Genomic DNA, 27,671 nt, shown 5'->3' on the forward strand with positions numbered 1-27,671 from the left:
ACGGCAGCGTCATGGCTGCCTACGGTGGCAGCTTCGAAAGTGCGAATAGCATCGGAGCGAAAAAACTGTTCAAACGCAAGGCTAGGGAAGAAGCTCTTCAAAAGGTACGGGCTCCGTGTCCCCACGCCAGCGACGTTGCGGCGCATATGTGGCGTTTAATGCTGGAAAAGGTCAATAATAAGGATGCTAAGTGCTGTAGCATGCAGCCCCGTGGATGCCGTCACACAGGGACACAAACATAGAAAAGAAAGAACACGACGAATTCTCAAGTGGCTGACAAGAAAAAGTCTATGCCGTGTCATTTGGATAAAGTGCGAAGTGAAAAGGGTTCGTGACACAGATTGCGGGGATTTTTCACGTTTTAATTTACCGCAATTGATCTGAGAAGTGTCACTTTGTGACCGAGAGCATTCAGCATTAACTAGACTTTTATTATCCTATCCCTCTCTCTGGCATATGCAGTACAGGCCAAAAGTTTGGACACACCTTCTCATTCAATGTGTTTTCTTTTTTTTTTTCATGACCATTTATATTGGTAGGTTCTCACTGAAGGCATATATTCATATATATGAATGAACCATATATGAAAATGAACTTAATCCACAAGAAGGGGTGTTTTAAGGGAATTTGATCTATTGTCTTTCATGTGTCTCACCCTGCTCCTTTAAATATGAGTTATTCGATCATTTGATTAATGTGGCATTCTTACAATGAAGTGTTGTTTGGACCTGTGACAAAAAGATTATCTTGGTGAGTTGTGCAGCATACAGAAGTAGCAAAATCATCAGTAGTGAAATGCCATTGTGGTCTTGGGCAAGTTGAAGTGATCGATTTGGAATTGGCTCTGATTCCCACTCTTCGGTGCCTCGCCTCAGCCATTTTCTGCACCACTAGAGGGTAGGACTGCACAGTTAATATCATACTAATCACAATCTTGTGGCCTTGTTCGTGGCCTGGGAGTCACTTTCGTGGTTTGGCCGTTCTTAATGCGCCACTGTGTGAACTCCAATTCGAAATAGTCAAAAGGATTCGCCTTTGTTGGCGCAGCTTTTACAATTGAACCTGGGGCCAAGGATGATGCCCATTTTTCCCCGGGGAATTCCGCGTGGACACGCGAGATAAGCCTTATCTCAGGAAGTAGTATTGGACGTCGCAGAGCAAACTGTGTGTACCGCTGATAACAGCTTTGTCATGTCGGGGTGGGGGGGGGGTCCCCGCTGATTCATTTTGTAAACACAGTCTGACTCACATCAGCAGATTGACAAGCAAAATAAAATTCTGTTAAATGTCGGTGAATGGCCCGTACCTTTCCTACCAAAGGCTTTCGTATGGAGTATGTTCTTGTCGTTCCATACGCTTCGGTAAAAGTGTCTGGTTTTGCAGCGCCATACTACTCTACATGCTGCTGGTTTGATGGTGAAATTGCAATATTTCATGTTTTGTTTTGCACCCATTGACCCCCCATGTTATCTCTTCAGCAGCTGTGTTAGCTCTCCAGCCCTCATAAACAAACCTTCCTGCTGCGGTCCAGCGTAATTGTGATAGATGCCCTTCGTGGAGGAAATGGCTGCATCCATGTACATTTTTCACCACTAGGAAACACAGACACACAACTCAATTAGTTACAGACCATTAATGGCTTTATTAATGTCTGCTGTGTTGATGATCTCATACAGTGTTGGTGAGCTAATGTCTTAGACTAATTTAAACTATACTACATTGATTTCAAGGTAAAATGTTTCAGATCATCAAACAAATGTAAATATAGGTGGGCAAACAGTTTTCACACCACTTCTAATATACAGTATATACAAAAATGTAATATATTGTCATATCAGGAAGCACTACTAAACAGCGTCTAGTCAGATTGTGAACATGCCAATAGTTGGCAGATGTTCAGAGGGCTTATTGATTTTATATCAGAATGCATAAAAAACATATTTATAAAATAATGTGCTTGGCTTTTTGTCTGGATGATTTGATCAGATTTTAGTTAATAACATTTTTAGGTTAATAACATAATTTATTGGTTAATAACAGACTTTCAAAGTTAATTTGACTGCCTAATGAATACTATTCTGCTTTTCACGTAATAACTAAAAAAGTAAATTGGTTAAGCATTATTTAAGCTTTTTTTCCTATGATTTTGAATGTTGAAGATAGAAGAGTCACCCTGAAGCAGTTTTTGTGACTGTTCCTGTTTTTCCTTAGGCAAAGGAGCAATATGAAAAGGAGGAGAGAAAGAAGGCACTAAAGCAAACCCGGGGAGAAGACACCTGGATGCTTCCAGACGTCGACCTACGTCTGCAGCAGATAGACGAGGTGAGAGAGCTTCACTGTGCTGACCGGGCTTCTCAGATATTTGCAAAAATGACATCTAGAATCCCTCCACGTTAAATGGGTCATTTTTATTGTGAATGAAGATAGATGTGTTTGGCCACATCAAGTAAAAAAAATCTTTTTGTTGCACGGATATCCATTGTTGTATCAATGCATCATTATTGCAGGTATTTGCCTCATGTCTATTAATAAAACAGTCCTGTTCTCCATTACAATAAAATACTATATATTCTTCATTATAAATGAGGAATATATATTATATGTGAATAAATCCAAAAATCACTGAAAGTATTGTGAAATCCTTTTGGACCAACTGTAATATTTACTATTACATATTACATAATTCTGTTGTTTCCTTGGTCCTTTGAAAATTATCTGTAGTGGTCAGTTGTTCACTGAGTGAATGGGCACGTTTGCGTTCTAGTTAGTGGAACATCCAGGATTTTGTGTGCTCTTTTTGGGCTAGTTGAATTGCAATGCCACCAAGCATACATTTCAGTGAAGGCAGTTGCTGCTAACAGGCTTCCTTGTCAGGCTGGGAAAGCCTGTTAGTAACCGAGGGGGAAAGCCTGTTAGGAGGCTACAGGAGAGCGATCAGGCACAGGCAACTGCGTCATCGGGGAGTGTGCTCAGCATAGTCATGACAGTAACACAGTGACTGCACACCTCCCTCTTGCTGCCGTTTTGACAGCTAGAACTGCCCTCTTTAAGCCGGCTCTTTTATTCCGTCAGCCTTCCACCAGTCACTTATCAATGAAAACGCTTGAGTGTACGAATGCACTGCAACGCTATCAAGCTTGATTTCCCGTGGCCAGACACGGGTGGTGGAATGCAATAAATAAAGGTGAAACCCATTGTACATTTGCATAGAGTTGCTGGTTCAGTAAGACATACAGTCAATTCATTAGTATTGACAAGACTAATGATTTGTGAAAATAAAATAATATATAATGTAATAGCTGATGAGTAGATCACCTCATCTTCTGCCTCTAGTTTTGATTTTTGGAGTTTGAATGTGGCTGTTGACAGAGATGTTAGTGTATTATTGCAGCAGTATAAAGTTGTAACATCTGAGTATCTTTGACAGACTCATTTTACTGTTAATATTTTTAGGTTTTTGTTTTAGGTGTAAAAGATGTTTTTTTCTTTTATAGGTAAACATTATTTTTGTTTCTACAGGAACATTCAAGCAAGGGCAAAAAGAAGAAAGAGAAGAAGTCTAAAAAGAATAAAAAAGATAAAAAGAAGAAAGCCAAAAAAGAGAAAAAGACAACTCAGGATGGTTTGTCTTCAGGAAGTTCTGAGGTAGTTTTTTCTGCTTTTAACCCATCACCCTGAGTGAGCAGTGGGCAGCCATGACAGGCGCCCGGGAGCAGTGTGTGGGATGGTGCTTTGCTCAGTGACACCTCAGTGGCATCGAACCGGGATTCGAACCGGCAACCTTCTGATTACGGGGCCGCTTCCTTAACCGCTAGGCCACCACCGCTCCGATACGATACAAAGATACTGTGTATCGTGTCTTAAAATAGCATCAAAATATTGCAATATTCTTTTCAAGCTATATCGCTCAACTCTGATATAAACTCTTTTTGGGAACACATCGCATTGTCTATGAATCACAAGCTTAAAACTTGTTATTAGTAACTTCTGGAACAAGGTATAGAGGCTTGATCGTTCTGAATACATGGTCTTTAACACTGTGATCATGAGAATAAGAAAAGGAAATGAGGCTGAAACCCCTGCTCCTGCTTCCCATGGACTTGGACAGTGGCCGCTGACATACAGTGTTGTCACCATGGAAACATGGTCCTTGCCCCCCTGTGGTGCTGGTTGTGATGAGCTGGTCTTGGCAGAACCCCAGTGGCGGCGTGGAATTGGATCAGACGAGGCCGCAGTTGGGAGCCTCACACCTCCACCCCACCATCGCAGCCGAGCATCCTAGGCGGGAGAAGCGCACAAGATCAATGGCCGACCCAGTGCAGCCTGAAGCAGCCAGTAATTGAATAAGTCACCGGCTGTGGCCAGTTAGGACTATAACTGCCAGGCCGGCATTGCCTGGGGCCTGTATTCCCTGAATGCAGAAACAGAGCTGGAGTCGTTCCTGAATGCATACAAGATGTATTCGGTGGGGGCTTGGTGACCGTATTACATCATCTAGTGCAACTTGTGAATGCTTTAGTATATTCAGCCTGGTAGAGTCCATGCGGTTATCGATGTGTCCGTTGTAGTCGCAGTGATGGAGATGACCAGGCTGCATTACCGGCTGCAGGTTACAGCTGTGGTGCTGACTGAAACTAGAGCAACAAACATGATAAGAGTGCCGGCGGTGGCTGTGGAGCTAACTTTCTTAGTAGTGATGCATGCGGAGTAGTCCCGGCACCGACAGCACTGCCTGTCTCTGCTGTGTGCGACCCGGATGGCTTTATTCTCAAAGTTTCAATTGTCGTTTGTTTGCAGGGAGTAATGCTTCAGCCACCCCTCCCAACGATACAACCAAAAAGTTATGAGGGCTACCGAAAGCCCAAGCTAGGTAGGAATATGTCGTGCATAAGATTAAATAGAGAATATGATTATTTTGACAGGCTTGATTCAAGTTCATCATGCTATAGCTAATTATAAAATCTTCTAGCACAATATCCTTGTGCTGTAGGTTTCCCTGACCTAATTGTCTATAACTTCTGAATGGGAATGCTTTGTTCTTTCAACAAAGAGGAATGTTACAACATTGGGATTCCTTCTGTTGAGATTGTTGAGGGATAATGAGATATTATTACTAGGCCCTTATGCTTGCATTTCACAATAATCAGAGCCAGTGGTGGACTAGCAGGTAAGGAAGCGTTCTTGTAACTGCCAAGGTGCCACTGAGGTCCCCATGAACAAGGTCCCCATGAACACTGCCTTTCATGGCTGCCCAATGCCCACGAAATGATGCTTGGTTACATGCAGAGGACAAATTTTGTTGTGTACACAGTGTGCTGTGTCTCACAATTACAAAAGAATCACTTTCATATGAAATTAGGTTTATGCTTCTAATTGTCAATTCTAAATTGTCAATATTTATACAATGAACATTTGCTGTCATGCTGTTCTGTTTTTGAGGCCTCAATATATTAAATTTAGTTGCCATTTCAATTGTGCATTTCCGCATGTAAAATTATCCTGCACATTTTTTTATTTTAACCTCATTTACCTTTACTCAAATTCTCCACTTTTTACCAACCACTTCCTCAGTTGAATCATGAAACCTGGCCGTGCCATCTAGTGGTTTTTAATTGCATGCTTAATGCACCTTCACAACTTAGAGTTTGGGTACATCTGTGTATTAAAAGACTGTTTTTTTCAGGACTCTGAGCAGGAGTGGGTGGAGTCCCAGCCACAGATGGAGACTCCAGCGAAGGCCTGGAAGATCACAGAAGACCAGGATGCCACTTCCTCCTCCAGCCCTGTACCCAACAACCAGGTGAAAGCTGGCAGCAGTGTGAAAGTTCTTTAATATTAATTCTTTAAATTATTAGGCCCACAACCCTGGAGATATTAAATCGTTCATGATGTAAGCTTGCAGCTCTTAGGCTGGGGTGGGTGACTGCAGGGAATATGGGGTGCTGCTGTTTTTGTATTATTTTTATTTATTTATTAATTATTATTTTTATTATTTATTTTATCGATTTTTTTGTATTCTGTGCCGGGTAATTTTGCAGTCTCGCATCTTTAAAGTTTCAACTGAGCCTTAGTTTTGCAGACGTGTCTGCTTGCATGCAGGTTGTGTGCGTGTTCAAGCACATTGTGTAACAAGGAGCCAGTCAATAGCGCACTGTACCTAATTGGCCTTGGTTGATTGAAGACCTGCTTCCTCAGTACAGCATCGATAGTCCTGGGCTCCCCATTAATCCTCCAATCATGAGGATGAGTGTCTCCTTTGGGTGGTGACTTCCTTGGAACACATCTAAACAAATCCATATAAAAATAAATTCTTTTAAGATGCCATAGCACATTGTGTGAGTTGTGTGAATGCACAATAATGTGGACAATAGTTCTATTGTTTTCTCTCTTTTTTTTTTTTGTATTTGTATTTGCGATATTATTTGTGCAAACATGCACTTATGTTTGCATGTGGCCTGCTCTGTAAGGCTATTTAATGTAGGCCAGGGACTGTCTGTAGCCAGTTGGCACTGCCAGATAGGTGGCACTTTAAAGCTGTGGCACACAGCTGACACAGGAATGTGGGCGGATCACAATATAAACAGTGCATACATGCAAAGGTCTGGCACAGTGAGTTGTAAAATTGAGATCAATGCTCATAATCAGAGTATATAGTCGAATGGAGCATTTTCTGACGTTTCATTATTCTGACAACAGCTGGAAACTGTATTTTCGAATCTGCCTGCGTATCGAGTTGCATTCCATTATGTGTTGGTGAGAAGTTTTAACGGTCCTGTTTGTCTTTTTCTCTGTCCTCAGCGGGATGAGTGGATGTCCTTTGACTTCCTGAGCATGAAGATGAAGTCTGTGGCGGAGCGTAGAGCAGAAAAAGAGCAAGAGAAGGAGTCAGAGCGCGAGAAAGCTCGTGCCATTGAACAGGTCTGTATTGACATGCAGTATTTCATCATGCTTTTTGTCATTAATAGCCTCCAATGCTGTGCTTATTAGTATGCCGAGAGCTAATTGTTTTGTTTTTGGTTGGTTTATGATTGGAAGCGAACCACATTATGTCATTAATAGTCATTAACCTCACATCACTTGAGTCACCTGGGAAACCTATATATAAGTAGATGTGTATATAAAGTGGATAATGATCATTGTGACAGTTAATGGGGAGTAATTAAATGCATGGACACCTGAACAGAATACAGCTTGAATATTAATGCACACCACAGAGCCGCCTCACTGCATTCTGATTGATTATTCAAGAGATTTCCATTTTATTTTTCTGGGACCTGATTGAAGAAATCACCAGCTCACTGCTCCCTAATGGATGGCATTTTCATGTCTGGTCACACACTTTAAAAACAGCTCTGTGTGTGTGAGTTACACAACTGTTAAAAGTGTTATTCCAGTTGATTGCCCCGTGTGTGTCCTTCACCATAGAGGTAAAAACTGTCCACTGTCCCCACTGCCCTGAGGGTTTTTATTCCCCTTTCACTTTGTAAATGATTTATTGATTTTTTTTTTCCACAGTCAAATAGAACTTAATTGAACAATTTTGATAGTATTGTAAAGTACGTTTTGATTTGTGCATTGATTTTTCAGGCTGGCCTACATAAGCTGGAGCTCAACCCATACTGGAAGGATGGGGGATCAGGCCTGCCCACAGAGGAGTCACTCGGATCTGAGGCAAAGAAAGGTAAAGACAGGCACGGAGGGGTGCTCCACTATGCTCTGCCAGGCTATGCTCCTCCTCCACATGCCTCCAGTACACCCCAGCAATTTAAGGTGGCTCCCCACGGGTTCGAGGGGGTTTTAGATGAACCTCTGACATTACCCTGTTTAAAGGCTCCTCTTGGAATCCATGATGGATGATGGATCGTTGAACTTTAAATGTGCCTCCTCAGCCCCCCAGCAGGGAATATTTACAGGGTGCTGAGTGTGAGCTCTCATACCAAGATCTGAGAGGCAGCCTCCCTCCCATTTCCACATTGCATTTGAAATCAAATCAGGTGTCTGTGCCTGCTAGTAGCTAATGTCCCATAAATATGAAATTAGATGCACATTTTTCTGGGTGTTAGAGGGGAAAAAGATATCTCTTGATGAGCAGGGAATACTTTTTAGGAGTAGAAGAAGCAAAAGTTGCGCTAAGCTGACTGCTCCTGCTGCTGCTGTCTTCTTATCGTCACCTGAAGTGCTTTCGCCGTCAGTCACTGTTAAATAAGCAATTCGCAGACTGTTGGCAAGTTTGGAATGAACGTGTCACACAGACACGCACACACTCACAGCACTGTGGCTTTTGGACTTTCTATGTGGATAGAGTAGTGGTGATAAATGTTCCCTCACCATGATGAACGAAAGTGTGTGTGAGGGTTTAATTCTCCAATCCGGCTACTGTAGCAGAACTGATAAAGAAGGTGAGAGGAAAAGTTTTGCCCTCAGTCCTGATTTCTCTAGACCAGCTTAGTAATGGGCTGTAATGTTCAATGAGGATCTGCCATCGACTCACGGTCACGCACAGAAAAGTTTTTTTTTTTTTTTTTTTTTTTCTTAACGCCATTCTTTATTTTGGTCTGGGTGGCTTTATTTATTTATACTCAATATGTCTGCATGAGTCCTACAATGTGATGTGGTTAAGTTTTAATTGTGAATAATATTAAACATTTGATGAAAGTATGCTTTTTTTTCACCTGGAATATAACCATGCCCTCAATAGGAGTCCCCTGGCATCTACAGTGAAACCATTGCAAATTGTCCAGAATATGGAAGACACGCCTGCTCATCAGCCTCTATTGGCTTCCCATTACCAGATGAATCAAGTCTAAAGAATCACTTCTGGGTGTGCATCCATCTACTTGAGCTGTGAGGCTCCATCCTCAATCACTGCATTCTGCCGTGGAACATCCCTGTAGACAAGGCAATCCCAGTCTGGACTATTCTCATCTGTGCTGATGGAACCAATCTAGCAATCAGTTTCAGAACAGGAATCTGCAGGGGCATCTGCGTGACCTCCTTGCACAGTATCCATTATCGACTTGATTAGCGTTTTGCAATCTCTTGGATCTCCCGTTGTTCTGAAGCTGGAGTGTTATTCCTCACTTGTAAGGCCCGTTGGGTAGAGTGTAATAGGATACAGTGATTCTGTCTCCATCAGGCCTAATGTATTAATATATATGTCCAGTCATGGATGTGTAGTATTTCACCAGAATTTAGGGAACTGCAGTAATGAAGTCAGAATAGATTCTTTGTAAGCATAAGATTAAGTGGAGGTTTGGTGACTGTTAATAATCTGCAATTACTGTTTTTCCTCGGCTACGGTATCCTTTATGGAATGGTAATAGAGCTGAAGGGTGAAAGCTGGACTGTGGCTGCTCACAGTCTTGTCTTTACTCTGAGGAATTCTGTTAAGCTCAGCCAGTAGTCTTTGGATAAGGAGGAAGCGGAGATGGGAATCTTGAGGGATGAAATGCACTGTTTCATTGTTTTTCCACAAACCTAATTTCCTGTCATGGTTCATTCTTTTCCATTTCTATTCTGTTTCTTTTCTTCTGACTCCTTGTCACTGTAGCTTCAGTAGTTAATGATGGTGGCCTAAGCTGGCTCAGGAAGAGTTATCAGCGAATGAGAGAGCAGGCGGAGAGGGAGCAGCGCAGTCTGGATGAGGTGGTCTCAGAGAGATATGGGGTGAGCGTGTATAACACACACACACACACACACACGTACGCACGCACCCACACCCTACCTTCCCTAGTCTACCTTGTTAATTCTTCCAGAGAACTGTCTCCCCTGCTGTCTCAGCATCTTTGTAGTAAAACTCCAAGCATCCTTCATGCTGCAACATGAAGATTTTCTTTCTCCTACTGCTTTTAAATAACCTTTAAAGGGCACGCACGCATGCACACACACACACACACACACACACATGTATTCGGATGTGTGCATGGATATGCATATATGTGTTTGTGATCTGGGTTTTCCTAAATGTCAGCGTTGTAGAATTTATTGTGAAGCTAATGTGCATATATTTGGTGTTTTCCCCTGCAGTCTATGGATCAGTTCCAGAAGAGGTTAAAAGAAGCAGAAGATGCTGTTTATGGAAGTACAGGGGGAGAAAGGGAGAAGGGCACAGAAAGATGGAGAAAGGGAGCTCACCAAACAAGTAACAGGGACAGACCATTACCCCCTCCATGGAGGGATAGGGACCATGGTCAGGATCGAGATCGGGACAGATCCTCACATCAGTGGAGAGATCAAGATAGGGATAGGGCTGAGGTTCGCAGGAGACAGAAGGAACGGGACTGGTCAGACAGTGATAGGGGTGAAGATCAGCAAAAAGATCTTAGGGGCAGCCGGAGGGATCGAGATGAACAGGCCCGGCGCATTGAAGACAGAGAAGATTCAAGTCGGCCACGAAGGGAGGAAAGTGGAAGACGGGGAAACGACCAGTCTTTGTTTTCCCTGAGCTCACTGAAGGGAAAGTTCCTGAAGCCTTCTGACTCTGGTGATGCAGACCAGGGTTCCTCTTGGGCCAAAATGCAGGTCACCTCCATAGGTTTCATGAAACCTGGTAATGAGGAGGAAACACATTCTAGTGCTCCAGCCTGGAAGAGAATCACCTCTGTGCCACAGGCAAATCCGAGGCAGGAATCGGAGTCCACAGCTACTGATCAGAAACAGGACAGCGCCGCCCTTGTGGAGAGTTCTGAAACTAACAACAAAACCAGGTTAGAGGGAAAACGGTCAGTCACACACGTGCTCAGCTTGTGTGGGAACTTTTTACAAGCGAATTCCCACAGTCAAAAAAAAAACCTTGGTTCATTTTTAACTGTGGAAGCATTTTTTTAACTTTTCGAAGGACTTTTTTTTTTTTTTTTTTTTTTTGGTTCTTTGAAGCTTTTTAAATTCTGTGAGCACGTCCTCCAGTAAAACCACTAATACCGGATTAGATAGCTTCCCTCTTTTTTATTGGTTTTCTGTTTATCCTTTATTAAAATCACATTAAATGTTTGTGTTCTATTGTTTGTATGTGATTAGACTCTGTCCTCTGTGACCTTTGACCTTCTGCCCCTGACCTGCGTGTCAGAGGCAGAATAAAACAAAAATACAAAAATTCCCACTGGCTTATCCAGTCAGCTTTTGAGCCAAATTTCCACATGAAAGATGTTCTGTGTCTGATGTGGTTTCAAGTTAGTGTCCTTTAAATAGCTTCCATGAACTCAGGTCAGATTACATCATATAAAGATAATATTGATAAACTACACAATTAAAAAGATTGTATAAATGTGCAGAAAAAAGAATGCAGTTCTGACCCTGCCTTTTGGCCTGCAGCTTTAAATCTCTTAACAGTGATTTTGTGATGCTTTGCGTTGATTTACGGCTTTGTGTTCTGTTCTGTCTGATTTTCTCTTTCTGACCTTGTTTGACGTTTCTGTTTATATGGAAAAAAAACATTGACCAAATGAATCTTTGTTTTTTCAGTTCTGGAAGTGAGGATGAGGACGAGGAGGAAGAAGATGCCCCAGTACTGACCGATGAGGAAATGAATAAACTTGGCGCTAAACTGGTCAAGGCTGAGCTACTGGGCAACATGGTGAGGGCATTTTATGTGTGTGTGTGTGTGTGTGTGTGTGTGTGTGTGTGTGTGTGTGTGTTTTTTTTTTTTTCTCCAGATTTCTTAAACGCTTTGTGCTGCATCATTTTCACAGAGGTGATCATTTCTCGGTCAGTGCGGCATTTTGAGAAAAGAAGCTGACCTACAATAGTTCCGGCAGTTAAAGGTGTCCTATTATAAAATTTAGTTTTGCTTATCTTAGCAGAATTACAGCCACTTTGAGCCAGTCCCATAATGAGATTTCCCTAGAACACGCCGTTTCAGTGATAATGAGGAGGAGAGCGGCCTATACAAGTAAGCAGGCATTCGTGGAAATTTGTCATCAACACCATTCACCAACCATAATGATTGCCACAACCAGGAAGTCGTGTCGGTGGTTTTGTTTGAAAATAAAATGGGACCTTTAAGGCATTCGTATCACAGCAGGATTGCACTGCTTATGTGTGTGTGTTTAAGGAAAGAAAACTAGCCATCTTTGTAACATCCATCTGTTTCACGCTGCATTTTGGCCCTGGTTTTGGACGTCCGGCTTTGACACTGAACAGGCGCATGTCCTCAGAACCATATCTTTGAAAAAAAAAAAAAAAAAAGTGTCCTTTCTCCTTTGGCACCCATAGCTTCTTTTCCACATCTGTCATGTCTCTCTTTTTTCCCCTCTGCGCTGTTTCTTTTAGCTCTCTTGTGTCAGGCAGCCCGACCACACAATGCTCCCTGCCCTGCACATGGCGTGTGATTCTTCAGCTTCTTTGTCATCCTGTGGAGTTTATGTGACAATATCTCTCTCGCTCTGAATTGCTGAAAAAGATCAAATAAGTTTACCTGCCATGACAACTTTCTGTTGGTCTTTATGTTGGGCTCTTAGTCCTTTTATTGTCATTTGTATTCCATTTTCCTGTCCCAATACAGGGATGATGCTGCAAGGCTGATGTGACACTTTGAAAAGTCTTAAAGGGCTTGTAAAGGGCTTTTAACGGCACACATAGACACAAAACACCTACTTTGAATGATACACGGCACTCAACACCCCAAGTGAGCAAGGCCAGGTGTGTGTAAATGGCAAGAAACAAGTTTGTTTGAATAAAGATTGAGAGGAATTAATACTAAGGAATGAAACCCTGCACAAATGTTCAGTCTGAGGCTCATCAAGACCACAGATAACCATCTTGCAACGAACAAAAGAGATGTGATTAGAAAGGCCGTTGATTTCCTTCATGCCACCCTCCCAGATAGAGCAGATTTATGAAGTGTATGTGCTACGGTCTTTCACATGGTGCTTTGTTCTTATTCATTGAACAGACAGTAAGTGCTGTGAAGTTGTCGTAAGCCCTGTAATAGATTTAGCACGTGGTGGGTTTATCTTGTGGATTTATCCAGAGCGACTTACAACCAATAGTTACAGTGACAGTCCCCCTCAGAGCAAATTAGGGTTAAGTGTCTTGCTCAGGGACACAATGGTAGTAAGTGGGATTTGTACCTGGGTCTTCTGGTTCATAGGCGAGTGTGTTACCCACTAGGCTACTACCACCCTGACACCATGGGGTGTCCAACGTCACGACGGAGAGTAATCGCTGTGTTATTTCAGGCTTTCAGATTGGATAACTACTTAATATGATATTTGCTAATAATCTTGTGTGCTATATTGTGTATAGCAATGTGAAAATATCCGTGGTGATGTTTTAATAATGTTACCAGGGGGTGTTGTATTTTACAGGACTCCCCGGTAAACCCCGGTCATTGACACTTCCAGCTTTTGCTTTTTGTGTTTTTGTATATATATATATATATATTTTTTTTTTACCATTTGTAATTTGTATATAATATGTTAACTACTATTTTATTTGTTTATTTAAGTCTGTCTTATATTCTGTCTTAACTACATGCCTCACCCTGACTCAACTGCACCTCAAATTTTATTGTTCCTTGAGAAGTGAGCATGACAATAAAGATTTATCTTGTCTCTGTCTTATCTTATCTTATCATGGAAGTGTTGCCAGGCATCTTATTTGGCAAACATATTTTGGACAATTTGTAATCACCCCATGAGAACAGTCAGAACTGGCCAAGTGATTGGCCAACGACTGTGCATTATTACCTGAAAAGCATGTGCTGCATGATTATACTGGTATACTGTTTCAGACCATCATGCTATATTCTGCCAGGTGGAGGGCCTTCATAGTTTCATTTCAGCACTTCACTCCAGTCACATAAATATATGTTAATTTCTTCCCAGGGTTCAGAAAAAACATATGTAGCCTTTATAATGTGTCTTTTTTATTTATTTATTTATTAAATTTTTTTTTTGTGCAGCTGTTCTGACATACTAATATTAATACTCTGAGGCACAAAAATAGCTACAAGATACCACAGCGATAGCAACCGATCAGTCCAGCAGTCCCGTTTCTCTGTCTGTCTGTCCCTCGTCCGTTAAAAGTCTGTCTGAGATTCATGATCTGATGATGTGTGAGTCATCCCGGCATAAATACTGAGTGGTTGGTGTCTTTCAGGCACTGGTGGAGCAACTCAAGTCCCAGCTGGCAGCAGCCCGTAAAGCCAAGGAGGCTCGGGCTCAGAAATCAGCAGCTGTTGAACAGTCTGGCAAGGCCCAGGCCAAGGTGAGTATGTGCCGGAGACAAGATTGTAACGTGCACCAGTCTTAGCACTGCTGTCGTGAAACTCTGGTCTGAGAGCTTCAGCCGTCCGGTACTCTGAACTGAGCTGAAATATTCTGTGAATAGGCACTTAACTTCTCCGGTTTCCTGCAGAGGAGGCCGCACGAATTTCTTTTCAGCCAGACTGCTGTTAAGTGTTCTGCTTTCGTAAACGCCAGTCTGGATGTGCTCCCTGTGAATGATTTATTCAGCCTTGCTAGAAGTTACCACAGCACACAGAGCATGCGAGTTTTCCAGATTTATGCATGTGGCCTTAGTGCTGATTGTGTGTTTGGATAAACCCACACACAACCACTGATACTGCAGCCCATTGTGCAACTGGGCCAAATTAACGCTGTTATTACATCATCAATCTTTCACAAGCTGAAGAACGAAGGAAAACATGAGGCTGATCTGCGCTCTGCTGACTTTGATGTTGCCCCATGGACGACCCCATTACTTTTATTGTCCTCATCATATTCAGGTCATCAAGCTCCTTTCTCCGATTCGTATCGGAACGAGATGCAGCCTTAGCCGTAATTGGCTCAGACTTATGACCTGGCACATAAGTCCAGATTTTTACGGCAGCAGAGTGACAGGGCCTTCTATGGGCGTGCGTGTCAGAAGCTGGGGGAACGACTCAATTCTCGGTTTGATGAATGGGTCTGCAGCGCTGCGTTGGAGCGCAAGCATGCAGCACGCAGCCATAATTAACCTGCTCTGTAAACGCGGGCCAAGGGAGACGCTTCGCTGTCCTGGTGCTTGGCTCTGTTGCCTGCAACGCCAGTGGTGTGTTTGTCTCTAGTTAAGATCTGTCCGATAAGGGGGTCTTTTTGGTGTCGTTCACTAGTGTTAGTGTTAGTAAAGCCCATTCCTCATTTTCTGAAAGGTCTGTAGGTCACTTACATTTACATTAATTTCTTAAAAATTCACTTAATTCCTTATTGGAATTTGGAATTTGGATTTTGTTTCATTCTTAGTTAAGAGTTTACCATTGTATCATGATAAATATATAGTACATATATTATAGTGCGTGTGTGTGTGTATTAAACAGTACAGGCCAAAGGTTTGGACACACCTTCTCATTCAATGTGTTTTCTTTATTTTCATGACCATTTACATTGGTAGATTCTCACTGAAGGCATCAAAACTATGAATGAACACATGTGGAGTTATGTACTTAGAATATAAAACATGTACATGTTTTATATTCTAGTTTCTTTGCTCTGATTACTGCTTTGCACACTCTTGGCATTCTCTGGATGAGCTTCAAGAGGTCGTCACCTGAAATGGTTTTCCAACAGTCTTGAAGGAGTTCCCAGAGGTGTTTAGCACTTGTTGGCCCCTTTGCCTTCACTCTGCGGTCCAGCTGAAATCTGTTTTTCAACCATGCTGACAAGCTGGCTGCTTCCTTATGGTTTTGCTGCAGTTTATTATTATTATTCCTTTTTTTTTTTTTTTTACTTAAAACCGCAGTCTAGTGGTTCTCACTGTTGGTGAAGCACCCGTAATTTCTGACTGCATGCTCAGATTTGTGTAAAAACAGTGAAACCTGTCTGTTCTGTTCACTTGAAGACTGGCGCAAAAACTGTGTCAAAAGCCCATTAGACTCAAGTCTAGGAACGTTTTGTCCCTGAGGTTGATTTTTAAACGAAGTGACTCGTCACGCCACCCTGTCAGTACATCGAGTGACAGTGGCTTCCACTACAGTTGTTAAAGTGGAGCTCTGCACTTCTCTGTTTGACAGTTCGAGCGATGGACGGACTGTGTGTGTGTGTGTGCACGGCTGCTCTGGTGCCATCAGCTCTCCAAATGATGTGAGATTCTCAGCGTTAGCCGACCTTGTGCTGATAGTCGGTCTTATCACGTAAAGCTGGGTGTTTCTGTCACTGCTTTGTGCCCGTCAGCCTTGAGGCACTGCAGGAATCAAGGCTGCTGTGACAGTGAATTAGTCAAGAACTGGACAGGGCATGGGGAGTTCTGCGTGAAGGAGAGTCTTGAACTTGTTGAAGTAAAGCACTCCTTTGACATCCTGACAAACACACGCAGTTTTAGAAAATATTTGCTTGGGGCTCTCATTCTGACCTCTGATTGGCTGAGGCACAAGGTCTGTACAAAGAATTATTTCAATGGAATGGAATACATGAGATTATTGTGAGTTTTAGAATAGAAAAAAGCATTTTTTGCATAGTGGGCATATGCATTGTATTAAATATCGTAGTCATGGCCTGGGGGCATTTAAAATGGATTATCTGAATATAGTTCACCTACTGTTGTTGAAACTGTCCTTGGGATTGTGCAGCAGAGGGTACATAATACAGCAAAAACAACATAACAAAGCATAATAGTAATAATAAATATAGCTGACCTGAAGGCTTCTTTCACATATCTTTAGATTTCCCATTAGGAATTAAATATATCTGTTGTGTTTCCCAATTTTGGCTATCTGAAGGATTCACAGCATTTTGTGAGTCGCCATGAAAGTTGTTTTATGAAACCCATCTTGACTGTGCAGTACCAGAGCACATCAGTGTTGATCTTGAGACTATATTTATACTCGAGCAAATTCAATTTAGACACCAAAAGGTTTCATTTTATCCACTTTTAAGTGCATTTCTTCCTGGCCTGTTTGAAGATGACTTATTCGCTTTTGGAGCCTGTCAGAATGCATTTCTAGAGTGAAGGCTTATTGTACAGCGGAGAATGCATTAGAAGTTTGGCATGGAGATTTTCTGCCATCAGAAGAAATTCATCCAGACACGTATGACGAATGAGGCTTCGTGCTTCGCTGCGTGACACTGTGCCAATTTAGAGGCAATTATCTGAACAGAGCTTACAGCTCCTTTTTGATATTGTGTTTGTGCAGGTACCAGACAGGGCCCGGGATGACCAGGATGTGGTCCTGTTCAGGACGGACCCATCAGGCCGGGCGTGGCCTGTCAACGCCCCCACTGAACCACTGGAGCCTAAAGGTGGACGCAGAAAGAAGAAGGCGGTGAGGCTTAGAATTTTCCTTTTGGTTATTAAATGATTATTAAATTAAAATGCGTGACCTCTTAAAAATATTCACATTAGATAGCAGATTTACACCTTTATGTCTTGCATGAGGGAGAAATATGAATGCAGACTTCATTTGTTGAAATTAAATTCTAAAATATATTCATGTATAGTTTTCTATTTCCATTACATGTAAAGTGACTTGTTTGTGTACCTTGATTTACTACAGATGATATCTCATTTTTGAAATTGGAATATTACTACTACTTTTTCTTCCCATATCTTCTTTATTAAGTTAATCTTTTCAGGGTAACAGATTTAGGTTGCACTAGTATATCATATACAATAATTCAGAATGTCAGAATGAAAATATATTATAAAATTGATCTGCAGAAGTCATTTCTGCATCAGCATCATTTTGATGATATTACATAAATCATTATATCTCTGATAATGATGGTCTCCTGCCTGATAGGAAAACTGCGTTACCTAGTATTACCTAGATTACCTAGCGTTTCAGAGACACTGAGATGATCTAAATTCTGCCTGATCCCTTTTTTTCTGGGCAGTGAGCTGATGGTGGTGGTAAATAAACAGTTGGGGAGGAGGCAACCTGACAGTTGGGTTTTACAGCTGTGTCATATTTTTGAAACGGAACCTCTGATCCTCAGCCCAGGTTCGGAGAGCTGTGGCGGTGCTTGACTCGATTTGTGACCGTTCCTGCTGGGTGAGGTTTCTGGCGGGCTGTCCTCTTGTGCTTGTGTAGCCCACTCTGAAACATGAGAAATTTGCGGCAGCGTACTTCCCCTGAATGGGAACGCGCACGTTTCGTCCGATATCCTCTGAGTTTTTGGGGAGATGGATGTTAACACACTTTGAAGGCGCTGAGACCCAGACGGTCATGTTTCAGCCTGTCTTGAGATCAAGCTGCCGATAGCCACTGCCGCCGTGCATAGAATAATTCTGTCTGTTACTTTCAGATCTGTCCCCCATCCGCAGAAGCTTTTAATGTGTTTATGAGGCGGCTTAGATCGTGGGGGAGATATCTACCTCTTAGCTCTATTTTCATTCAGATGCCACGGCCTCTCCCGTTTTGCATGGGCACTTTCCCCATCTTACGAAGCTGCCCCATGTACTGATTATTTCCTGTGTTGTCTTTTTTTTTAGCTTTTGTACTAGCGTTAGCAGTCCATTGTCCATAATCAGACATAAATCGGCATGTCCTATCAGTACGGCTGTGTCAGCTGGGTGACAATGCAGCCCGACTGCAGAGTGATTCATATCCCAACACTGTGTGATAAATAGTTCAACATCTGCCAGACAAAAGGACCGTACAGATGTGTCATCAGTCTCTCTCTGATGTTTCACTGACCAGAGCGTACATAGCTGCAGAGATCCCATGGAATATTGACTGTATGAATGAACATACTGACTATGTTTTCATGGGCTGGCATAAAAATGATTTCCCATATATATATATGTGTGTGTGTGTGTGTGTGTGTGTGTGTGTGTGTGTTTTTCCCTTTGGAAATATGAAAACAAATGTAAATTTTCCATGAGTTTCTATGATATTTCTTAAATAAAATGCTATGTTGAATAAATTAGTTTTGACCTTGACATTCAGTGGAACACTGCACAAACCTGCATTGTGGATTAAAATAGAAATCATAGTTCAGAAGTCCAGTTGATTCCAGCAGGGTTTCCGCTGACCCTTAAGTCTTAAAAATTTGATTTTCCAAAACTAAGGCCTCCAGTATTGTAAAAAAAATAATTACTAATCCTTAAATCCAGAGTTTAAAGGTCTTGTATTTTAGAAGTGCATCTGACCCTCACAGTGTCTATTGAGAAAAATGTAGTTGAGGACCCTGCAGCTGTGTCTTAAATTTGATGAATGTGTCCTTAAAGAAGATTGGCTTCCTTAAACGTGCAGAAACCGTGTCTCAGTATTTTAAGATCATATTTCTGTTGAGCATTTTTAGCCCATTTAGAGGAATGAGGTTGAAGTTGCCTTTATTGTCATTTCAGCTATATACGTGTTAGACAGTACATAGTGAAATTAAATAACGTTTCTCCACAACCTGGTGCTTCAAGTAACATTTGAACGAGTTGACAAAGTTTTACATACTGACACAGACAAACTGGGCTACATGAAGTGCAAACAGGGGACACACTGCAAGATTAACATTTAACTAAAACAGGTCGACAACAATGAGACAGACAGCACTAAACTATTGAAATGAATAATAAATGAGAAAGGAAAAATAGTGCAATAGCGGAAATGAGGAATGTAAGGTTGCATCTGTGTCCTCTGCAGGTGGAGACTCATCGGGATGGGGAGCGCGTGCGGTACTTCCAGGACGACGACGCTGTGGATCTGCGGGAGATGGTGCGGAGGGAGAAGATGAGTTCTGCCGCGGACCAGAACGCCTTGTACTCCCGCATGGCTGCCAAGGTCAGTGACATCAGAGCTCTCCTGGACACAATGGTCTTCTGCTTCATTGGCGAGTGTGTTGGTGACTAGGCTAACACCACCCTTGTGATGTACTGGTTCAGGGGTAGTATCCTAATGGATAGCACACACACCTATAAACCAGGTTCAAACCCCACTTACTACTGTTGTGTCCCTGATCAAAACAAGTGTCTCCAGGGGGACTGTCCCTGTAAATATTGATTGTAAGTGGCTCTGGGTAAGAGCATCTGATAAATGCTGTAAATGTAAATGCACTGATTAGATTGGTTGTTGGGGTTGGGCATCAGATAAACTGTACATTTACGGCATTTATCATTTACATTTTACATTTATGGCATTTGTCAGACACCCTCATACAGAGCACCTTACAATCGGTAGTTTCAGGCACCGTCACCCTGGAGACACTCAGGGCTAAGTGTCTTGCGCAGGGACATGAGGAAGTGGGGTTTGAACCTGGGTTCATCAAGTTCATAGACGAGTGTGTTACCCACTAGGCTACTACGAGCCCTGTACAGCGGCAGCTGCAGTCTGTAATGTTTCTAAACGTTCTCTAAAAACCATGATTTTATGAGCAGTGGCTTACGCTCCATATGTGGCAGAGGTATAAATAAAACAGACAGACGCTGTCGGGCCGCACATTTTCATCGCATTTAATTTGTGACAGCATGTCACCCGTCTCCGGGTGATTTGAAGCCAGGCTATGAACTTGCTCTTGAGCTTTCACACACTTCACACTTTATAAATGACTTCATGTTTATACCTGCCTTTTTAAAAATACTTTTTAAGTCTGTCACCGGGGCGGGGCACGGAGTGTGAAACACTTTACTGTCAGACACATAGACACTAAGACAGCAAGTCTCATTCTGATTGGTTGAGCTGTAGGACACAGACCTATACAAAATTTCTATCTTGTGCTGTGCGCAAGTACAATTGGACGGTGGCGTGGGTCCTAATCGGGCCGCTCAGCGCAGGTGTGAGGAGGCCGGTGGGTCGGGGGAACTCATTTATCAGCGCGGCAGTGGCTGTACCCCAGTGAAGTCTGGGTAATAGGTAGCATCTTTCAGGGGAGACCTGATTGCTCAGTCCCCCTGTGTGTGTGTGTGTGTGTGTGTGTGTGTGAGTGCTTCAGAGAGACACAGTGGGATTACCCTCTGCTGGTTTCATCCAGATTGTAGCCGCCACACTGTAAAGTCATTCTGAATCTGTTTGTTTTATTACTCATCTGAATATCATAACTGCTGTCAATATAATTTTTTTCTGTTAAAAATCTCAGTTTTGAAAATGCTGGAATGTTGTAATCATGATGGACTCATTCAACATTTCAGTTAACTGTGCCTATGTAATTTACGCATTGTGCATTCCGCTCAAATAGATCTATCCAGACTAAATCATGTTAAATATTCTTGCTAAAAAAATCATAATTGGATCGTTTTGATGACACGGAACAATGGTGGCATGTTGACATTGGCCCAGGGGTACGAGAAATGCTGATGTTAGACATGAGGAAAATGTTTAGCTGCGCCTGCAGCGGGTTGTGCTGGGTGTCTGCACCACTCAGCGCTCTGCTGGCATCGCTGTATTGGGCTGAGTGGCTCTGATCTGACTGAATTTGTTACAATTGATCTGTTTACATGGACTCAAATAGGCTTCTGTGTTCAGATCAAGCCTGGCTCTAGCGTTTCTGCACGATGCTTGCTAATGTGCGTGTTCACTGCAGATGGTCTGACTGACAAAAGAATCAATTTGCGAGGGTCACATGGCTACTGTGCCAACTAAAAACCAAATAGGTACTAAAATAAGATTATCTGCACAATGTCTTTTGTTTGAAAGATTAGAACTTAATTTATTAAAATAACAAATTAAATAATGAATTTGTGTAGTAAGTAGTGAAATTTTTTACATTTAAATTGTGAAGTTTTCAACATTTTTCTGCTCTACTGTTTCTGGATTATTGAATAGAGGTTTTTAATAGCGGCAATCATTAAATGCCCATCTGTTGAGATCAGCAACTACTTGTGAGATTCTGTGAGTTCTATCAGAATTGTGTTCCCCCTTGGGTCTCACGGTGCCCCACTTGTATCATCATATAGCATCACTGTATCCACCATTCCTCCCGACATTCCTCAAGCAGACTGAGTAGAACAGATGGGAATTGTGAAGCAGTGTGTGTGTGTGTGTGTGTGTGTGTGTGTGTGTGGGAGGGAGAGAGTGAGAGCGAAATAGCCGTTTCCTCGTAGACCTCTGCTGGGAAGTGTTGTTGAAGTCGTTTATATATATATACACACACACACAACACACACACACACAGACACACACACACACACACACACACACACACACACATATATATATATATATATATATATATATATATATATATATATATATATATATATATATATATATATAAATATAGAACATTTTTCCCTTGTAATCTTTGCTCCGAGCGCTTCAGTTTTGGAGAAACAGAAATGTTTAAAATGTGTGTAAATTCTGTTGGAGAGCAATTCTGATGATGGGGGGGTGGGGGTGGTATTATTAATAAACTCTCAAAGACGTCAGCGTTGCCATGGAGATTCAAAATGAAAGCGACAAACGTTACACCTTTCAGCTTTGTGCCTGGGCTGTGCTGTAGCTGCGTAAAAAGGAGCTGCGCTTGGAAATCGCCGCATTCCTGTGAACCTGCTGCGCGCTGCCTGTAAACACTTTCATTTACCCGTCTGGTGCCGCATTTATGTGACAACCATAAACAAGCGTTGTAGTTGATTATCTTTTTTTTTCCCTTTTGTTTTGTGCCATCCAATGGGACGAAGCAGTCTAAATGAGTCAGTGGCGGAGGTGTTTTGGGGGTGGCGTGGTGTTGGGTTTGGGTTTTGTTTGTGGAGAGCGGGTTCGGTGAGGTGGTGTGGGCTTCTGGGAAATAATGCTAATTGTTTTTTTTTTTTTTTAATGAATGAACCACTGTTGATGTGCGTGGTCACTGTTGCACTGAAGCACTGAGCGCCACGTTTCAGGGTCGTAATTAGGATGCATGCTGGGACGCTGTCAGAAATCTGCCACCATTAGTTCTTGGCCTGTATCTGATGCAGCCAACCAAACACCCGTTATCCAACGAACTGGATCAGCTCTGGAGTTTCATCTTTAGATCGCATGCGATTAGCTGTGATTTGTGGCCCGTTTACCTGCTGTGATGTTAATGGAGGTTTAAGAAGATTAAAAAAAGGTTTAATTGTTGATCATGTGAAACTTTTTCCAATTTTTTTTTTTTTTTTTTTTTGCATACACGCGCACACACACTTTGTGCCGGCTGTATTGTGAGTAATGTTGCAGCTGACCATGCAGTTATTAATGTGGGACTAGGTTTGCAGGCTGTGACACACACACTCTCAAACTCACACGCTCCCTCTCCACACCTCCCTCCCCTCACTACTTCTTCACCTGTCACTCATCGTCGCCTGTGACACGCCTCCCCCCCCACAGCTCGCCCAGTTGCCATGGACACAGTCCGCTTTTCTCCTCAGCCTTCTACTCGCCTCTCTCCTAATCCTTTCCTGGTTGGCAACCACCTGACGCCAACAACCCCCCCCCCAAACTCCCCAAGACCAATTTGAAGTGTTGGTCAACTTCCTGTTTGCTTCTTAACTCGAATAACTCAGTTATGTAATAATCAGCGCTTCGCCATGTTGAGAGGGCACACGTTCAGTGAAAAGTACATCAAATCCGACTCGTTCTTGAATGGCACAGTGTTGTGCCTGAGCTCTTCGTAGCTGCTTCAGATTCAGATACAGGGTACATCATTTATCCCGACCCCTTCAAATCTGTTATATTTCTATTTAAAGCAAATTAACAAAAGTACCTAACGTAGAGCAATGCATGCTGGGAAAAAAAAATATTATACTGTATTGATATTTGCCGAATAGGCATTGATCTCTCCACTTTTGACACTTCACCTTTGGCAGATGATGGGCAAACAGGATGGGGATAACTACACGCTGGATGACATGTTTGTGTCAAGCGCCGCGCAGAAGGAGCGCTCGGGCCGCGAAGAGGAGCGCCAGCGCAACCGGGCCATCCAGGAGCACCGGCGCCTGGCCGGGCGCATGGAGAAGTGTCCGTACTGCTTCGACAACCCCGAGCTCCCCAAACACCTCATTATCGCCATTGGCCTGAAGGTACCGCTGTCCTAATGCACTCCTGTGTGTGTTCTAGACATGTAAGTAAGATAAGTAATAGATATTATACCCAATCTTCATGTCATGGAAGCTAGTGTCGTGAGGAGAAGAAAACACAAACCATTAAGGGTTTGATCTGTTGGAGGAGGTGTTGGAGGTATTTCAGTGCTCCAAATTGGTGGCAGCTTGATGACTGACTGGTTGGAGGTGGAAGAATAATTTTAGGGCCGGCTGACTTTGCGCTGCAAAAAAACAGGAAAGCTCTTGAGATAAGCCTTCTTAGCATGATGAGTTCTTTATATAGCTCTCCATCTCCACATTTTTTATTTCTGTTATCGGCCCCGTTGGGATGATGATTATGCAACACTGGACATATATCAATGGGTTTAGGGCTTACGTCTGGATAGAGTGACCCTTCCCACATATTCTCCTGTCAGGAAGAATTCTACTGCCGCATTTTGCTTTGGATCGGTAATCCACAGGGTGTCACGCTGTCATCACACATTCCTGAAGAAAGTGACTTATCTTGCCAGTATATTCACCGGTATCGCTTTTGTTGTACCAAAATTTATTTTAAATTGTGCATCAGATTAGTGTAACATGTATGCAGACCTCTATTTCTGTGCATTAAATCATGTAGTGATGTCACTGTCAACTAAAATGTGCCATCAACCTGCCCCAGTGGTGGCTAGTTACACTTTTAACCCTCGCTTTTGTGTATGTGTGTGCTCCTGTTCAGGCTTACTTGTGTGTGCCCAACTGCACATCCTTGACGGAAGGTCACTGTCTCATCGCCCCATTACAGCACCACAGCTGTGGAACAGGTCTGGATGAGGACGTGTGGAGTGAAATTCAGGTGAATCCGTTTTAGAGGCACCTCATCTCTGTAATGCTGATCAAGTACAGTTAAATATCATCTTTCACTTCGAACTCACCAGTGGCCATCTAATGTAATCTGCACCAGAAATGAGGAAATGCCACCATTTTTAAATAAATGGACACATTTGTCCTGTTGGTCTAATTGTAGTTACTGATTGACTCCCAGTGACAAGACCAAAGGAATGTGTGAGCTGTGAGACAGATATCCTCATTACTCATTAACTCATTTCACTTACGCTTTAGGATAATACTACTGTCTTGGGGATCTTTGGAAATAGTTTATCTTCCAAAGATAAAAGACTTAAGTAATTTTGTGCCTGGATATTAAAAACATAATCAAAGAAAGTCAGTCAAACTGAAGGACATCAGCATCTGTTAGTCAGGTGACATCACAGAGCTTATTGGAAGCATTGCAGTTAACGTGCACGTCTAAAGGCAACACAGATGCTATGGGAACTATTTTCAAACTGTGTAAATGTGCAAATGTAATTAAGGTTTGTGCAATGGGTGACAGAAATATGAAAAAAGAAAAACTACTAAGGGGTCCTTTCTTGTTTGATCGATTTAAGTAAACCTTGTGCTCATACGCTATCGCACAAGCCCCATGCTTAGCTCGTAGTGCTACTCTTATTGCCAGTTTTAAAATTGTGCCCTACATTTAAATTTATCCATGTAATTAATTACCTAATTCGTATCCATGTATCTGTTATCACATTAAAATGTTAACAGACCTATTGATGGGGACTGACCACTCAGTTGTGTTATTTTGTGCTCATGGTATTAGTTCTGTTAACAGACAAAATGATCAAGGTCGTTTCTCTTTTCGTTTTTTTTTTCCCCCCTCACACCTTCTTTCACTTCTTTATTGGAGGCTTGTCCCTCATTACGGTAATGAGACTGTTGCGTGGTGCAGAATCATGCGGTTGCCTATTGAATTCTGTCGAAGACAATAGAACAGAAGCCCTGTTTAATTACCATGCATGACCTAAGGAGTGTACTCAAGAGAGCAGGAGAGGTGGCCAGACATGCAGAAGGCAGCGAAAATGGACCCGCAGGATCTTTTGAGTGAAGCTTTAGGAGACGTAAAGTGGCCATTAGTTGGAGTGGTATAAAATGAAATGAATAAAGTTTTGTAATTCCTTAAAAGGGAAGAGGATTTTTCAGACATGCACTTGGTAGTAATACATCTTTTTTTTTAGATGAGGTACTAGCAATAGATTTTTAGCACTTCCTGTCTCATTGGCTTCCTAGTGGCTGTGTATTGCTTGTGGGTCCACAGCCGAGCTCAGTGGCATGTATGTGGTGTGTGTGTGTGTGTGTGTGGTGCAAACCATCCAAAAAAGCAAGCTGATTCGCTCCCTGCAGATGTTTCGTCGAGCTCTGGTGAAGTTGTTTGCGGCCCAAGAACAGGACTGCGTGTTCATGGAGACCCACATGAACCCCAGGAGGCGCTTGCACATGGTGTATGAGTGTGTGCCCCTGCCACGGGAACTGGGAGACATGGCGCCCATCTACTTCAAGGTAGCACCCTCTCCACTCCGTTTTCATGCCTTTGGTTAAGATAGTGAAACACTTTTGCCAGATTGTGATCCCATTTTCAGTGAAAGGCAGCATTGACATTGCAACACGTGGCATATGAACAGAAATGTATATCAATGTTTTGGTCATTTATTAACACACGTAGTTTGAGTTACACCATGAAACGTCCCCCTTCTTCAGCATAGAAGGGTGAGGATCAGCTCATTCCTTCTGTGGAATGTGAAGTGAGTCGACGACTTATTTTTACCAATGAATCCTGAGTGTTGCCAAGGGAACATATTGGAGGACATGCTGCTTCCCTCGACTCAAGATTCAGCCGTTGCTGCATCAGCCTGTGATCATGAATGGTCTCTTATCTATAAAGAAACAAACCAGTCATCTTCATGCAGGCATTTTGTCTTAATATCACCAAATCGTAACCACAACCACTTTCAAATGTGTTACAGGGATTACAAATTAACTGACTGGTTGTGCAAATGTTATGTAACAATCTAGCACATTACTATACAGAGCAGCAAAATTACATTTAAATAAACACTAAAAGTACCATGCTAGTACAGTAATATTAGTTTCAATATCATGTTCTAATTCCATTCTTTATTGCTTTATTTTTCTTGTGCATCATGTGCTCCAGACCAGGGTGTGAGATGTGTAACTATAAACTGAGATGTAAACTGTGTTTTTGGTTTGCCCGTAGAAAGCCATCATGGAATCTGATGAGGAGTGGTCCATGAACAAAAAGGTGGTGGACCTTTCATCAAAGGACATCCGGCAGGCAGTGAGTTCTTCTCTTCTTGACACGTTTCAAAACCACATTTGTGGGAAAACTGCCATATGTCACCATGCTGTAATTGTATTGGCAGGTCCCCAAGGGTCTTCCATATTTCTCAGTAGATTTTGGACTCCAGGGCGGCTTTGCTCACGTTATTGAAAATGAACAAAAGTTCCCTCACTATTTTGGCAAGGCAAGTGACAACATATAAAGAGTATGCGAATAGTTTTTTTTGTGTAGTTTTCTTTGTTCCATCATGTGTGTGGTTTGACTCACCAACAGGAAATCATTGGTGGGATGCTGGACCTGGAGCCCCGTCGCTGGAGAAAACCTGCCCGGGAGAACTTCGACGACCAGCGTAAAAAAGTTCTCCAGTTTGCCCAGTGGTGGAAACCGTTCGACTGCACTAAACCCAGTGACTGAGTTACCAGGGTGGAGGCCCCGCCTCCATCACCATTAGAGAGTCGCTGCACCCGAGTGATCATGACGATCCTGTTTTTAACACAGTTAATACAGTGTTCTTAGGCAAAAACATTTCAAACCTTTTTATGCTTGTCAAATAAAAACAATTATGTTGAACCATTTTGCTGTCTTGGTTGTA

The 27,671-nt window shown here is 42.4% G+C and overlaps 1 protein-coding gene across 1 annotated transcript; it reads left to right on the forward strand.

Moving 5' to 3' along the window:
- Nucleotides 1-27,611, forward strand: cwf19l2 (CWF19 like cell cycle control factor 2). The gene is made up of 18 exons (XM_028961899.1): nt 1-104; nt 2,212-2,322; nt 3,520-3,645; nt 5,684-5,800; nt 6,799-6,918; nt 7,588-7,681; nt 9,551-9,666; nt 10,027-10,706; nt 11,461-11,572; nt 14,098-14,205; nt 17,108-17,236; nt 19,553-19,690; nt 23,668-23,880; nt 24,620-24,736; nt 26,125-26,280; nt 26,996-27,076; nt 27,162-27,263; nt 27,353-27,611. Exons 1-18 carry the CDS (start codon nt 12-14, stop codon nt 27,491-27,493), a joined length of 2,754 nt encoding a protein of 917 aa, XP_028817732.1. The 5' UTR covers nt 1-11; the 3' UTR covers nt 27,494-27,611.
- Nucleotides 27,612-27,671: the final 60 nt, after the last annotated feature.

Source organism: Denticeps clupeoides, chromosome 19, assembly GCF_900700375.1.
Source record: "Denticeps clupeoides chromosome 19, fDenClu1.1, whole genome shotgun sequence".
NCBI classification, from domain to species: Eukaryota; Metazoa; Chordata; class Actinopteri; order Clupeiformes; family Denticipitidae; genus Denticeps; species Denticeps clupeoides.